Genomic DNA, 17,192 nt, shown 5'->3' with positions numbered 1-17,192 from the left:
TCCCCGTCCTAGGAGCGCTTGGGACTTAAACTGCTCCACGGAGAGTAGGCAGAGACAAACGTAGCCTGGGAAATGCTTGTCTACACAAGATGCCTGAAAACATCCCACAGCGTTTCTCTGTGGGAAACACTGAACAGGGGTCATCTTGACACCCAAGGTCACCACTTACTACTGGAGTGATCCCAGGCAGGGCATTTAACCTCTCTGAGCCTTGATTACCTCATCTATAATCTTTATCAGAATTACCATCCTCATTTCTTTTTTAAAAAGGGATTAGACAGTGTCTAGTACAGAATAAGTGATTAATAAGAAGTAGTCATTAATCAAATTTTAATCCATCTGTCTCTCCCTACCTAGCCTGTGAGCTGCTTGAGGGTAGGCATAATTCTTTTTATACTTCTTTTTTTACTTTATCTTTATTTATTTATTTAGCTTTTTAGGGCTGCATCTGAAGCATAGGGAAGTTCCCAGGCTAGGGGTTGATTTGGAGCTGCAGCTGCCAGCATATGCCACAGCCACAGCAATGAGAGATCCAAGCCACGTCTGCGACCTACACCACAGCTTATGGCAACGCCAAATCCTTAACCCACTGAGCAGGGCCAGGGATTGAACTCAAGTCCTCATGGATACTAGTCAGGTTCATTACCACTGAGCCATGATGGGAATTCCACTTTTTTTTATTTTATATCTTTGTCCCCGTCCCCACCCCACACAATGCCTAGCATAGGACCTAGTAACTAATAGGTACTTAAGGAATGTCACCATTTTTATTTTTGTCTTTAAAATGTAGACTATTAATATTATAATAAGTGCTATAAATTATTCAAATACTCTATGCACATTTAAAATGAAAAATGAGCATTGTCCTCCTCTATTCCCCTCCTTAGACCCCTGGGCAGAAGCAACATCCGTTTTGAGTTTGGTGCTTATCCTTCTTGACTGAGTCTGTCACATTTATAAACACACAGAGACACATGAAGGAGACACACATTGCCACTTACATAGAATATTTAGTGGTTGAGAGCAGGTGTTAGAGGCAGATTGTTGATGTTTACCAACTGTGTGACCTTGGGCAAGTTCGTTAACCTCTCTGTGCATTAGTTTCCCCACCTGCAAACATCCTATTTCATAAGACAGTGATGGGAAATTAAATGAGTTAAAATTTGTAAGACATCCTGGATAATGCCTGGGATGTGGCAGTTCTACATGAGTTGGTTCAATAAGAAACAAATAGTATTCTGAGACTCGGTTTTCTCAACTATACTGTTTTGTAGAGCTTTTTGTGTCAAAACACATTGATCTCTCATACTTTTCAATGGCTTCATAGAATTATGTTTTGTGAGTATGCTTTAACTGGACATTTTAGATGGTTCCAACTATTTCACTATTAGACACAATTTGTAAAGATTATAAATACATGTTGCATACTTCTGGAATTATTTCATAGAATAGATTTCTCCAAAGTAGAATAATTGGATCAAAGGGTATGTACCCTTACAATTTTGGCAGATATTGTGAAAATTGCTACCCCCCAAAAGTTGTACTGATTCACTCCCAATATGGGTTGGTAAAAGCGACCATTTCCCCAACACCCATGCCCAAACTAGAAATTTATTTTTATTTTGTTTCTCATTTTGATGGTGGGGGAGTAACTTAAATATGTTCTACTTTGTATGGGAACATAAATATATAAAAGAACAAGCGCTCGAGTAAAGGAACAAAATGAGCCAATGAACCAGATTCACTGGTTGGTTTGGCTTGTACACCATCCACCCTACTCCAGCCCTGGCCCCAACCCGACCTCATTTTTCTTGTGGCCACGAGCTCACTGTCCTCGTGTCTGTGCGCAGCCTGATGGAGTGTGCCGCAGAACACCCGACTATCTCCAAGTCCGTGGAGAACTTCGTGAACCTGGTCAAAGGCCTCCTGGAGAAGCTGCTGGACTACCGGGGCGTGATGACAGATGAGAGCAAAGACAACCGCATGAGCTGCACTGTAAACCTGCTGGTAGGTGGGGCCTGCCCCAGGGCCAAGTCAGAGCAGAGTCTTGCAGGCAGGCCTGGCTTTGGGTTCCACTGTTGCTCTTGTTGGGGAAGGATCCCTGAAAGCTTTAGAAATCAGGCAAATGTGAGATGGCATCCCTGCCCTGACATCTGCCAGTTCTGTATCTTGAAGTCAATCATTTCACGTCTCTATGCCTCAGTTTCCTTACAGATGAAATGGGAATGAGTATAGTGGGCTCTCCCTATCCATGGGTTCAGCATTCACTGATCCAACCAACCGCAGATGGAAAATAATCAGGAAAAAAATTCCACGGAGTTCCAAAAAGCAAAACTTAAATTTGCCACCTTGCTGGCCACTATTTGCATAGCATTTACATTGAATTTACAACTATTTACATAGCATTTAAACTGTTTTAGTAATTACAAGTAGATGATTTAAAGTACGTGGATGTGCATAGGTTATATGCAGATACTACACCATTTTATATGCAGTATATAACTTGAGCACCCTCGGATTTTGGTATCTGTGGGGATCCTGGAACCCAGTCCCTGCAGATACCAAGGGATGACAGTATTTCCTTTAGTGCTTGACACATGACGTGGAAGGAAGGTGGCAGTAGAAAGTGGTTAAAAGTATGAGCTTTAGAGTCACACAGCCAATGGCTTCTCATCCTAACCTCTAACAATTAATGGAATACATAAGGAAGTTTTCCGAAGGTTTAGTTTGCTTATCTGCTCCATGGAAAAAGGACTAATACCTTTTTCATAGACTGCGCAGTCCTGACCCAGGGTTAAATGATCATCATGGGTTAGTTTCCTTCTTTTACAGAAGGAAGCAATACTAATAACTAGGATTTATAGAAAATTACCATGGGACAGGCTAACCAGAGAAGCTAATCCCAAACCCAGACTCTTAACCCCTGTACCACGCGACTGCTCTGGGCCAGCCTCCAGAAAGACTCCCTTCAGTGGTCCTGTAATGTGGTCCTAAGACAGCTAGTAGCAGCCACGATGCTTCATACCCAGCATGCCAGCCCATCCCAAAGCAGCTTAAATGAATAAAGTTGGCCAAAAGACCATGAGGCATCTGTCACCTCAATCCCCCTGCCATTCCCAGTGTTCCAGAAATATAAAGCCTATCCCCATAGTTCTGTCGTGTGTCCTCTGTTTACCCTAAGTGGACTCTTTTTAACCAACCTCGATATTGCCATTGATTTTCTGCAATGCTAAGGGGAGCTGAAAACTCCTGATTACAGCAGAAAGGAATTCATTGCTAATAACTCCACAAGGACTAATTTACATAAAGAGCATGAAGAGGGGTTTTCCAGGAGTTTAGTGGTTTCTCTCTTTGGAGAGGTGGGAGTTGTAGAAATTGACCTTCAACTATCAGAATCTGACCTGGGAGAGAGTTGGGACAGGCAGGCCTGTAAGTAATTAGACTCTGCTAGATGTTGATGTGTGTCCGAAACATGGTATCAGGGAGAACAAGATGGAGTGGGGCTGTCTGAAGGTCTGGTATGGCTCTGCCTTCAGGACTGTGCCCTGGAGCGCCTGGAACACATCACCTCGCCCTCTCGGAACCTCATATGCACATTAAACCAGGATTTTCTCAAAATGTGGCTTATGGATCAGATCATAACCTCCTGGCCCCAAATCTGAAAGGCTTATTTTATTTTATTTTATTTTATTTGCTTTTCAGGGCTACACCTGCAGCATATGGAGGTTCCCAGGCTAGGGGTCAAATCAGAGCTGCAGCTACTGCCTATACCACAGCCACAGGAATGCTGGATCCAAGCTGTGTCTGTGACCTACACCACAGCTCACAGCAACACCGGATCCCCAACCCACTGATCGAGGCCAGCGATCGAACCTTCATCCTCATGGATGCTAGTCAGCTTCGTTTCTGCTGCGCCACAACAGGAACTCCAGAAAGGCTTATTTTAAAACGCACGAGATTGCAGGACAACTACTGAGCTAAATGAGCCTTGAGCTGGATTGGGTTTTGGCAAGTTTAAATGTTTTTGACTGTGGATTCTCAGCATCACTTCTGGTAGTTCTGCACCATCAGAAGTTATGATCTGTTATCATCACTGGGATCTGTTGTGATCACTATCACTGTTCTCCGATTATTGCTGTTGCTGTGATTCCAACTCAGGTCCCCCCGAGGGCAGGGTCTGAGCTTTTAAAGATCGCACTGGGCTGCCTTTCACAGGAGACTTTGTCAAAGTAAACGGGCTCCATCCTGGCAGCCCACCTCTCGGTGTAGTAAATAGCTCGGTTACACGCATCCCCCCCGACCCCGACCATGTGATGCCTGAGATAGTTCCTTGGTCCTTTTATACTCTAAGGATCAGGGAAGTGACTTGAAGGCAGAATCTTATAACAAAGCTGTTTGATGCATTTAGGAAAGTAAATCTCTGGTTCTGATCTCGGGGTGCCCAGAGAGTGGGTAGCGGTTTCCCCTCACCATCCTCACAATGCCCTCCACCCCTGCCGGCTCTGCAAGGAAAAACACTCATCACTGTTTCTCCTCCCTTATCTAGAATTTCTACAAAGATAACAATCGGGAAGAGATGTACATAAGGTAAGATTTTTGTTTTCTAAAACCCAGGCCTGCCGTGTCACTCTCCTGCTCAGTATCCATCGATGGCTCCCCACCGCCTTCAGGATAGAATTTAAGCCTATCTTCTTGACACTCAGGCCCTCTATGGACTGATTCCTATCAGTCTCCCCAGATTCAACTCCTTCCATTCTCCTGCAATCAGCCCCTCAGATCCACTTGGAGTTCTCTTGACCTGCCATCCTGTTTTTCTGTATCCACAGATCATATTTTCTCTAACCCACATTGTGGATTGAGCTGGTGCATTGCACTTAGGTTTGTTATAGGGCTGCCATGTGAAGCCCTAGTCCAGGGTTTGGGAGGCATATAGTTAAATCATTGGCCAGCCCAGCTTCAAAGGGAAAAAATACCAAGATGTATGATGCCTGCTTCTTTGTGGGCATTTAAAAGATATTTATTTGAAGGACTGGGGGGGGACATTTGCCTGGAGCAAAGAACTCCCTGGCCGGTGTTTCTCAGAATCCCTTTTTTTTTCTGAAGATTTTTTATTGTTATTTTTACTCGTTACAAAAATAATACATACTTATTACCAAAAAAATCCTCATAAAATACAGACAAGCAAAACAAAGAATGAAATAAACTCCCATAATCTATACATATTCTCAGACCTTTTAATATTTATATATAGATCAAATTCTATGCATGCATATTTTTTGCAAAAATGGGATCATATTGCTCATAATTTATTCTTTGCCTGATAAGAATTCCATGTCAACAGATGTATTTCAACATAATTTTTAATGAAACTATAAAAATTCTCTTCCCAGAATATACCATAATTTATATAGCCAATCCTATGTTGTTCAACATTTAGGTTGTTTCAACTTTTTTCTATCATAAATAATACAATGACACAATTCTCAGATGTGTGTTTTTATGCATCTCTTTAGGAGACAGAAGCTCACAAAGTGGAATTCACCATAAGGTTAATGACCACAGCTTTTTCAAGGCTTTTGGTACATTCTGTCAAAGACCAGAGACTCCAAGCCCAAACTTACTCTGCCATTACTGCAAATATTTTTAGATACTTAGTTGAGTGTTATTCCAGAAATAGGAACTATCATTTGGAAAAAAAGATAATTCCATAGGTTGTCCTGAGCTTGGATAGTATTTATAACATTGCCAGACGTGACTTACTCTGGTAGCACAAAGCTTTGGTCCGAAGGGCCCAGGGTGGGGGGTTACCTTTTTCCTCTGGGACCCTGGATAAATCACTCGGTCTCTTTGGGCTGAGGTGTCCCCCTGTGGAGTATTTCCATTCAGTCCTGAGGATTCAATGAGACGCTACAGGTAAAGTGCTTGGCACACGGTTCCCTCCCCCTAACCCTTTTTTCTTTTCTTCCCATTTTAGAAACACAGATGGTGAATCCCAGATCTCCATAAGCTTGGGAGATCTGAATCCTATAGTAATCTAGGAAAACCGCATTTGCCTAAACCAGACGTTGTAAACAGAATATAGTCTGAAAATCTGTCCTGTTTGGCAGGCATAGTATTTAAAAAGTTTTAATTGGTTGCCAGTTTTTAAAAATCTAGAGATGTTACATAAAAATCAAAATTTCTTTCTGCTGAAAAACTCAGAAGGTACGGCAACCCTGGGCCCTCATCTTTTGCTGACCACTATCACTTAGGCCAGGTGGTGGCGGCCCCTTTAGACAGGGAAGGGGTGCTCTGGTCAGGGCATCGTCCCCATTCCCCAGGGAACTTCATCCCATACCTCGCTCAAGCTGCCCACCTGGCATCTGTTTGTGTTTGAATCCCTAGTCTGGCCCATCAGGGTGTCGTCCACTGAGCTCTGTAGTTGGTCACTCAACCCTTGAGTTGACAAAGGACAGGAGGGGGTGCCTTGGCCAATTAAGAAGTTGGAAGCAGCAGGGAAGCTTTCCCTCTGACTCCTCTCTTCAAGTTTTTGGACCCAACCATCAGGAATATAAGAAACCAAAGGCAGGCAGGTGGAGATAAGGTAGGATTCGCCAGCACACAGGGGCTTCTAAGCATTGACCACAGGCTCAACATTCCCTCTGTGCAGGTCCTGTACAAGTCCATTGATAGCACTATTGGTCAGCAGAAAGTTAAGGGGGAAAAGTGACTGTCGAGGCAGAAATATCTAGTGTCAAAACCTGGTTCTATTTCTGGCTCTGTCTACTTTAGCATAGGTCTCAGTTTTCTTATCCATAAAAAGCGTTGTTGGGAGGATGAATTGATATAATCTATAAAACACTCGTTTGTTGAATGAATGAATGAAGATTCTCTCGTGAATGCTCCCCTCTCATCCTCTTACCTTCAGATCTCAGTCCGATGGTCCCATGATGGGAACCTTTCTGGAAGCCCCAGCTGGATGACGCCTGCTCTCCTAGTACCATAGACCTCTCCTTCACAAAGGCCACAGCCGTAGTTTTGCAGTTACTCACTGACACCTGTCCCCTTTCCTAGACAGTCAATTTCAAACCCTGAGAATGACATCTGCTGTTGCCACCACTTATCTCTAATGTCAGGTACTGCCTGTGTGCGAAGTACATCTTTGCTGATTAAATGAATACATGAGCAAAAGGTCACTAGCTCATTAGTTATCAAAAAGCCACTAATTGACCTTTCTTCCCCTCCAAATCTTTGGCAGTCTCAGTTCAGGCAGCCTCCATTTGGCCCACGGGCCATGTTTTATGCAGTCGGAGACATTAAACACGAGCTCCTCCTTGGCTGATGTTCTATGCAGAAAGCTTTCTTCTAACAGGAATCCAAGCCTGAGCATGGAGACCTGCTTTGAGTGCAGATGTTTGAGAGGCCCTTTGTTCCCAGTCGTGAGACAGCCAAGGCAGAGTCTTGGCACCATTGCAGACGGCACCCTTTCTCTTGGAGGAAGGACCAAGGGCATTGCATCTCAGCATTACCTTTACCAAATTGCTAAGTGTTGGGTTTGAATAAATGCTTCTGATAACATGCAAGTCACCAAAGCAGTGGTTTGGGGGCTCTGGATTCTGTTTCAGTGGAAGAAGGGAATGTTTTGTAGAAGAACCTGGTCCACAGTGATAATAGATAATAGTTTTCCTTGCTCAGTGCTGGCTATGGGCTAATCACTCTTAGTGCATATTTGCTTTCATTAGCAGCGATGCTGGCTGTTACTCACAGAGCCTTTTATACATGGTCTGCCTGGCCCTGTATATACCCAGCAACCCTATAGGTAGATTCTATAAGCACTGCCATTTTACAGGTGAGCAAAAAAACTAAGGCACAGGGAAGTTAATTCACTGCCTCTTAAGACTTATTATGTATCAAATAATTGACCAAAATGCCTTTCGTTTGTTCTGGTCCTGTCCTTAACACGTCTCAACTGTGGAGTCATCCTAGGGTTCAGAACTGGATCCTCACATTGCAAAAGGATGGGAGGTGGGAGTGTGGTTATGGTTGAATAGTAATTCTCCTTGCTGACAGCTCCAGGTCTCCAAGTGAATAGCCAATCTCTAGCCCTTGGTCCACTTCCTTTTCTTATCGGAAAACTCACTTCCTGGAGTTCCTGTCATGGCTCAGTGGTTAACGAATCCGACTAGGAACCAAGAGGTTGTGGGTTCGAACCCTGGGCTTGCTCAGTGGGTTAAGGATCCGATGTTGCTGTGAGCTGGGTGTAGGTCACAGACACGGCTCAGATCTAGCATTGCTGTGGCTGTGGTATAGGCCAGCGGCTACAGCTCCAGTCAGACCCCTAGCCTGGGAACCTCCATATACCGTGGGTGCAGCCCTAAAAAGACCAAGAAAAAAAACCTCACTTCCTTTATACCTAAAGAACATTGAAGAGGGTAGGAGCTGCCCTTTGCAGTGCTGTGGCTTGTCCACACCCTGTGAGTCACACAGTGATCAGAGCATGGGCTCTGGGCAGTTAGACGGGAGCACGTTCCAGTTCTTCCATTCACGGGCACGTGACTTCCGACAAGCGATTTATTTCTTCTTTGATTTCCCTTACTTATCATATTGCATTGGCCAGAGTCTTCAGCATCCAGTTGAATACCAGCTGGAATGGCACCTAACTTCGCTAGGCCAGAGTTTTCTTATCTGCAAATGGGAATTCTCAATGGACCCATTTTACAGGACTGTCAGGAAGATTAAGTGCTCTGAAGCATCTAAAATACTTAGCATGATTCCCATTACAGACTAAATGCCCCCCAAGTGCTAGATGCTGTCATTGGCACTCATGCAGGGGGGCTGGCTAGCAGAGGATGGAGGACTCCATTGCGACTCTAAGAGGCACTCTGTTGTTCCCTATGGCTCTACCTGGCCCTACCACCTGCTTCTTATTGCACCTGGTAATTTAACATATTTCCCCAAACAGATACCTGTACAAACTCCGTGACCTTCACCTAGACTGCGACAATTACACAGAGGCCGCCTATACGCTCCTTCTCCACACCTGGCTCCTCAAGGTACTGCCCTTCCAGGGAAGGGGTTCATGCTGGGATGCCCATGGAGCCCCCACAGCAAGTTGAAGAGTTAAAAAAGAAAAGAAAAAGAATTAGCCAAATAGATTCTGTTTTGCTCTGTATCCCCAAACCCTTAGCCTGGCAGGTAACTTTTCTGCATTGCTCTCTCTGGTCACATAAGGTTTCAGGTGACCTTCACATCTAGCAGCAAAAACAACCCCCCGAGATATGTCTTGCAGTTTTACATAACATCCAAACTGTTTTATATAACATCCAAACATCAACTATAAATCATTAGCAGGCCCCATGAGATGTTTTTCTTCTCTTGAAAGTGCTCCTGGAGCAGGACAAAGTCTGAAGGATTTCCTTTGACTTTTGAAGACTGGGGACCACGTCTTGCAGGATTTCAGAGAAAAACTACAAACCACCCATGTGAGCCAATAGAGAGTCAGATCAGTATGACTCTGCAGAAATGAGGAGGCACCTCCCGGATGGAAACTGCAGACCAGCATCTCTCTGACTGACACTCAGGGCCGCGGGGAGGCCAGCAGCGGTGTTTGCAGGGCTTTCTCCCACTGCTCAGCAGTGGGAGAGACACCTGCCCCAGGTCACCACGTATGTCCTTTCTCCGCAGTGGTCAGATGAGCAGTGTGCATCACAGGTCATGCAGACAGGCCAGCAGCACCCCCAGACCCACCGGCAGCTGAAGGAGACGCTCTATGAGATCATCATAGGCTACTTTGACAAAGGAAAGGTAATCAGTCCCTGGCTTCCTCTCTCTGTGGGAACCTAGTTACCAGGAAGGACCGTTCTCCCCCATACTCAACACCCAGTCCACATGCAGGTCTGGTCAGCTCTTGTTCTCAATCCTAAGTCTGATCACTTCTCTCCATCTCCATTCCTACCACCTTTTTTCAAGGCACCAACACTGACCACCTGGATGCTCAGTGAGTCCTAAGCAATCAGCCTGCTTCTGCTATTACCCCTATCCTCCAGGTAGGAAACAGGGTGATCATAAAATATGTATTGGATCATGCTATTGTCCTGCTTACCATCATCTCAAATGGCTGTCCATCAACTTAGAACACTTACACAACCCTCCCCGTGAACCACGAGGCCCCACATGAACTGTGCCCTGACTACTTCTCTCATTTTATCCCTGCCAGGCTCCCTCTTGTGCATATGTTCTATGCCAAGCTCTTTTCTGCCTCAGGGCCTTTGCACTTGCTTTTCCCAGCCTAGAACATTTCTCCTCCATATATCCCCATGGCCAGCTCCTTCTCATGGCTCAGAGCTTTTCCCAAGCAAAGGATGTCATGTCCTAAAGGAGGCCTTCTCAGGCCACACAAGCCACAGCAGCACCCCTGCCATGAGTCACCCTTATTCCTTTTTCAGAGCACTTGTCACTGTCATCATTTTGTCACCTTGATAATTTCATTTTTACTTGCTCATTGTCTGGCTCCCCTCCTTAGAAGGCTATGAGCACAGAGATTTGTCTTGTCTGTTGAGTGTCCAGTAGCTGACAAAGTCTGAGATACAGGGCCCAAGAGATATCTGTTGAATAAATGAATTAATTGAATATATGAGTGACATCATAGTGTCATCATTGATCTCTAAACAGCAAGAACAGGGTGCTTTGTTGGGTTTGGTCCAACTGCTGCCCATCCTCCAGTCTCCAGGAGACCTTCAGGAAGCACCAGCTCAAATGCCACCACTCATCCCGTGGGAGACATGGCGTGGTGGCTAAGTGCTCAAGCTCTGGGTTTCAAACCTCATTCTTCTACCACCTGCAATCTCCTTGGTCTTTCAGAGACTCCAATTCCCTGTCCACGATATCAAGATATCAGTAGTACACACTTCCTAGTTGCATTATGAAAATTAGGTGAGGGGAAAAACAAACAAACAAACAAACAAAAAAACTCATGTAGAGCATCCAGTATAGGAGTTGGTACATGGTAATAGCTGGTTTAATTTTAACTGTCATCATTATTACCTACTCTGTCTTCAAGGCCCCAGTTGACTGGCCGCTTCCTCTATCAAGCCTTTCTTGAGTCCTCCAGCTTATCTACAGCCCTGCCCCTCCTCGGAATGGCAAGGCCTCTTACAGTTCATCAAGACACAATTTAACACTTAATTTTGGCCTGTTCTGTCACCGCAGTTCATTGCATCTGTCTTAGTCTGATCTCCCCACCTTCCCTGGAAAGATAAGATGAGGTAATGTCTGTGGAGAGGCTTATAAATTCCCAGGAGCTGAGCAGTTGGAGAACACGGTTTTTATAATTTACAATCATAAGCCTCTTGAGGGCAGAGACTGTGCCATCCCGGAACCTCCTGTCCTGCTGGGCGTCACGTCAGAGCTGACTCCTGCTTTATCAGCTGATGAAGTCAGCCACCTTGTGAAAGCCCCCAAAGGACATGTTGAACCTTCTCCTCTGCAAAGTATCCAGTTCAGCCCACCCTGTGCTGAACAAAGAGGAAAAAAGGCCTCTTCCCCCAGGGTCAAGGGGCTTACTATCTAGTTGGCAAAACAGACATAGCATTCATCATCTTGCTTTGCGCATAACCCTTCGGTGTTGTACAATAATGGGGGAAGGGGGAGGGGACAGGGTCCTGCTAAGTTACTTTGGGAGCAGAGAGGAAGGAGCAGATGGGTATAGCTCACTCTGAAAGCCACTGCTGTGGCTTCTAGAATGAAGCCCAGACTCTTCAGCATCCCTTTAACTTCCTTTCCCCACATCTTCCCTCATGGAGTCTCATTGATCCAGACACACACAATGGCCTTCGACTCCATAAGTCTATCTGTCCTTACCTGGTGGACTCCTCTACATCCCTCAAAACCCAACTGTTACATCTATTTATGTGTATGCTTTATCCACTTCTGTTTCATGAAAGCAGAGACTGTGTCTTGTCCATTTTTCTATCTCTACCACCACTATATGCTGTAACGTGCCTAGAAGTCAGCAGGGCTCAGTAACTAATTTATGAGACTGAGAGGGATCAGTGACTGTCAGAGGTCCCAGTGAGCACATGGACAGATCTCAAGGAAATTCCAGGTATCTGACTCCCTGCCTGTACCCATCCTTGGCCCCTTAGTGGTCTCTTAACACACAAGGAAGAGTATTTCTGGCATACTATGCTGGGAAGTTGGCAAAAACCTCCACTTGAACCAGACAGTCCCCTGGCCCAGCCCAGGGCCCTTACCCCCTTCTTCTGGTCCAAGCTAAGGAGAAAGCAAACCCCAGCCCAGCCTGGTCTGTGGACTCGATTCCTCCTGGCATATAAAGCATTTTTATGCTGCTCACTAAGTTGTCCATGGGTTTACAGCCATGGCTCCTCCACTCGGCACTTGCTTTTATTTATTTTTATGCTTGAATGCAGAGGGAGCACTTTGGCTACAAAGCACACACTGCATTTTGGCAACCTCGCCTCTCTCCTCCCCCACCTCCCCCAGCTTCTCCATTTAGGGACATCTTCTATTTTCAACCAAATGTGAAATGTAATGGGTGTCCCTTGAGATTGCCAAGATCTCCAGCCCCCCAGCACCTCCCCTGCCTCTCTGTGGAGGTCCCTGACCCCTCGGTCTTAGAGGGAGGGACCATACATTGCTTTCACTCAAGAGAGAGTAGGGGGAAATGACCCCTTATGTCCAGAGTTTGTTTTGCAGTATTTCCTTTGAAAGATGGAAAAGATCTATTTTTAAAGAGTTTTAATCACTCTTTCTGATACCCTAGTACCGGCCCCACCTCCACCTCTATGCTGCCAGCTGCCCACTCACCCTAAATAATACCATTAAGAAGTGATGGGTATAAAGTTTCATTGATGCAAGATGAATATATTCTAGAGATCTGCTGTACAGCATTGGGCCTGAACAATTCTGTATTGTGCATTTAAAACTCTAGGACGGTAGATCTTAGGTTAAATGCTCTTACCACAGCCTTTCTTTTCTTGTTTTTTTTTTTTTTTTTTTTTTTTAAGTGAGAGAAAGAGAGGAAGGGAGAGAGGGATGAAAGTTGTCCAAAGGAAAAAAAGAAAGTGGCAGGGTTAGCAGAGTGGAAAGATCCCAGGAGCAAACATCAGGAGAGCTGGTTCTGACCCCAACTTGTCCCCAGAAACTCTCTGCCCTTGCACCACCTGCTTCCTTCTTTGTGAACCATTTTTCCTTGGAAAGTAGGGCTAACACCTCCCTGCCCCACCTGCCCACGGGGAGCTGAAGCAGCCACGTGTTCATGTACTAAGCACCTCTAAGAGAGGGAATCAGCACAAGGTCCAGGGTCGCCATCAGGTGTGCGTCCTGGCCCTGCTTTTGGCTGAGCACTTGGCTTGGAGCAGATGCTTTATGGGTCTGAACCTCTGTTTCTCAGCTGGGAGATGTGGATGCCACTAGTCACCTCTCAGAGTGCTGGGGACGATCCAGAGAGCATGCAAAGCATTTCGCCTAGTCTGTGGGTGTTCCATTATTAATCACAAAACTTGAGTGAGAGGCAGAGGAGATCTGCTTCCTGGGAAGCACCCAGCTCCCTGGGTGTGGGTCTGGGTCTGGGCTAGAGTCAGGCTGTGGATCTGTCCCTTCCTTGGCAAGGGCTCTGCAAGCCTGGGGGGGTCCCCCTAACCTGCATCCCTATGACCTTCCTTGTAGATGTGGGAAGAGGCCATCAGTCTGTGCAAGGAGCTGGCGGAACAGTATGAGATGGAAATCTTTGACTACGAGCTGCTGAGCCAGAACCTGGTAAGGCGTCCCAGGGGGAGCTGACTGCCCTGGAACTGGGAGCTCAGAGCCTGGGCTTAGCAGAGAGCCTGGGTCCAAGGAGGGGGAGGTGGGGACAGGAGACCAGGAAAAGAATGGAAGTAGCCCCTGAGCTGAGCAAGGCTGTGCTGTGCGTCTCCCTCCATGGTGGGAATTTTTCCAAAGGAAGGTCTTCTGGGAAAACTCATCAGCCACCGTTTCTCGGATGGAGTGTTAAGTACCTGCTTGGCTCTGGGGCTGCCACGGCCGCTGCACACCCAATAAACGCTGTGCTACACTTGCAGTAAAATTCCCGCAAATCACTAAGCCAATTAAATAAAGACGCAAATTTGTGCTTTCTGATTAACAGATAAATCACACTAAAATGCTCCCCATCTGGCCGTTTCCCATTAGCTCCTCAAAGCTCGAGCTTTGGTGAGGGGGGTGGGAGGTTGTGGGGAAGCCAGCCTATCCTGCTTAAGCTGCAGAGGCCAGGGCTTCACGGGGAAGTGGCCTCTGCAGGAAAAATGCAGAACTTTTTGGCTGCTCCCCCCACACAGCATTTCCTGCTGGCCCGAGAGCCAGGCCCCCAGGGCCCTACCTGAGCGCTTTTTGAGCGGTCCATCCAGCTGTTTCCAGGGAACCATAACATGCAAGTCAGAATGTCCGAAGAGGATTTCTAGCTTTTTTGGGGGGTGGGTGGGTATGGAGTTTAGTGTCCTAGGTTCTGATGCAAACACACCCACTGCTTGCACCAAGAAACACTTTTATCCACTTGAGTTTGTCCACATCGATGTTTGTGGGTGTGGAGGCACACCTGCCTTCTGAACATATATGATGTACACAACACACGCAGGACACAGCCACGCATACACATGCACACCCAGAATACATTCATGCACATGCTGACAGCCCACTTCTCACAGGCTCACGTTCACGTCCAGGGCCACATTTATCTTCCATCTTGTGTCCAATTTAAGATGCTATTATTTGTGAGGGGCGCCATTCTATTTTACCTGCTCCGTCATGATTTATCTCCAGTTAATAGCAGTTGGAAGATGCCATCCGGTGTAACATAAAATGCAAACTATTCTCAGAGATGTTAAAATAGGAAAAACACACACCTCTTAGCATTGTTGAAATGTTAGGTGTGAACGCCCGGGAGGACATATCTGTCCAGGGTCACTTACCTGTCTGTAGACTGTCGCAAACACAGCCCGGTGGGAGTGGAGTGATGACGGTGGGGGCTCTGAACAGGTGGCTGCATTCAGTTCCCTACTGACGGCCTGCACTAAAGGTACTATTTCTTTATCTGCAAAATGGAGATAAAACACTGTGGGACGGTTACGAGGGCGACGCAAGTCAGCGTGCTGGTGTAGGTCAGTGATTAACAGAGTACCCCGTATATGGTAACTGCAGCTGTTACTGCTGTGATTACACACATTTCCATGAATGGGCCAACAGGTGCACTTGGTCCATTGGTTCTGGTATAATGACCACGTCCTAACCATGGTCTCTTGGAGTCGAACGTGCCTTTAATAACACATCTGTGTTGTTACAACCTGTGAGTTTTCTTCTTTCAGATCCAGCAGGCAAAATTCTATGAAAGCATCATGAAAATCCTCAGACCCAAGCCGGACTACTTTGCTGTCGGCTACTACGGCCAGGGCTTCCCCTCCTTCCTGCGGGTGAGTCTCGGGGTGACCCAGGCACAGGCCAGGGCCCGGGGCCTCAGCATCCGGCTCTCCCTCTGTGCTCCGAGGCTCTGCTTGTGCCCAAACCCTGTGCCCTCCTCCATCTGAGTGCTGTCCCCACCCCCCATGCACACCCCAACCCCCCGTATCATCAGCACCTCAGCCACGCCCTGTGTTTCTCTACATTCACAGCAACCAGAGCTGCCTTGTGAGGTAGTGAGCGCCCCATCCCCAAATGGGGTGTTCAGAGCAGCTGGAGGAGCTGCCCAGCAGGCCCTGGAGCCCCTTTCTCTCATAAACACTATCAAGGCCCCGGAAGAAGTTCTGTATATGTACACTTTCATCTGTCTACATCTACCATATTCAAAATTAAAACTAAGAAGAATGTTAAATGCAACCATCTCTTGGTATCCATGGGGAATTGATTCTAGGACCCTCTCAGATACCAAAATCCGAGGACACTCAAGTTCCTTATGTAAAATAGTGCAGCATTCACATATAACCTCCCAAATACTTTAAATCACCTCTAGATTACTTATGATACCAAATACAATGTAAAAGCTGTGTAAACCGTTGCCAGAGTGCAGCAAACTCAAGTTTCGCTTTTGGGACCTTTCTGGATTTTTTTTTCAAATATTTTTATCTACAGTTGGTTGAATCCTTGGATTCAGAACCCAAGGATATGGAGGGTCAACTGTATCCATTTATTTAAAAGTAACAATAATAAGCCCATCATAGGTCAACATAAACTACAGCTTTATGAAAAAAATGGCTATGTTTTCCAATAAAAATCTGTGTAGTTAGATTATTTTCTATTTCTGCAAACTGGATTAAGAGAGGACAGCTAGACTCCTGTACTTGCTTCTGCATTCAGGGTGTTGTGATGCCACGCATCGTGCAGCCTCTGGAAAACTCTGCTGTGCGCTCTTGAGAGAATGAGAGTGAAAAAGGCAAACAGCATCTTCCTGTTATGATGAAAAGAGTTTTGATCTTGTGAGGCTCTGATGGGTTATGGGGACCCTCAGGGATCCTTGGAGCACAGCGTCTGAACCGCTGCTTTCATGGATTCGTCATTCATCGCGGAGAGCATTGGATTGGGTCAGCCAAAGGCTTTCCTTCTGGCCTTTGAGTCTACAGTTCAATCCTGAGGTCAAGGAGATACCAAAGAAACAGAAAATCTGCTCTCTGACCTCACCTGATTGAGTCTGGTCAAGGGGCCAAACCACTCACCGTTGCCAGTGGATGTGGAAGTCCGAGTGGGCCTCAGGAGTGAGCACCTCGGGCTGCAGAGCAGATGGTGAGGGTTTCCTCCATGGAAGACACATGACTTCCCACACCTGTTGCTGCATCACGACCCCCTGGGGCACTTGTTGAAAGTCCATGTTCCTGGGCGCCACTCCCACAGGCTTCATTTCAGCAGCTCTGGAGTGAGGCCTGGGAATCTGAACTTCTGCAAGGCTCATAGGCTTCTGTGATGAGGGGCTAGGTTTGGAGGCACTGATACATAGAGGTCAGTGACAGTTGTGGGTTTAGACAGAAGAATTCAGAGGCCACTGGGGGCAGCAGAGTGGCACAGCTATGGTCCAGAACAGGGTTTCTCAGCTGCATCTCTATGGATATTTTAGGCCGGATAACTCTGGGCTGTGGGGCTGTCCTGTGTGTTGAAGGATGTTTAGCAACCTCCTGAGCCTCAACCCACTAGGTTCCAGTAGTGCCCCTCCCCAGAGCTGTGATAACCTACAGTAT

General features: G+C 46.3%; 1 protein-coding gene across 7 annotated transcripts in view; it reads left to right on the top strand.

The window, feature by feature from the left end:
* DOCK2 (dedicator of cytokinesis 2) overlaps positions 1 to 17,192 on the top strand; it is a 425,062-nt gene that overhangs the window by 378,156 nt on the left and 29,714 nt on the right. For all 7 annotated transcript variants that reach the window (XM_085001779.1, XM_085001778.1, XM_085001782.1 and 4 more), the window contains 6 exons: positions 1,851 to 2,007; positions 4,547 to 4,587; positions 8,942 to 9,032; positions 9,664 to 9,783; positions 13,666 to 13,755; positions 15,336 to 15,440. In XM_085001779.1, coding sequence (XP_084857905.1) covers positions 1,851 to 2,007; positions 4,547 to 4,587; positions 8,942 to 9,032; positions 9,664 to 9,783; positions 13,666 to 13,755; positions 15,336 to 15,440 — 604 coding nt within the window. The remainder of the gene's footprint in view (positions 1 to 1,850; positions 2,008 to 4,546; positions 4,588 to 8,941; positions 9,033 to 9,663; positions 9,784 to 13,665; positions 13,756 to 15,335; positions 15,441 to 17,192) is intronic.

The sequence above is a fragment of the Sus scrofa genome, chromosome 16, assembly GCF_054392235.1.
Source record: "Sus scrofa isolate SSC_HxYL_T2T_F1_AM1 chromosome 16, Sscrofa_HxYL_maternal_Yorkshire_Landrace_v2.0, whole genome shotgun sequence".
Taxonomy (NCBI): domain Eukaryota; kingdom Metazoa; phylum Chordata; class Mammalia; order Artiodactyla; family Suidae; genus Sus; species Sus scrofa.
This window is presented reverse-complemented; position numbering and strand designations above follow the sequence as displayed.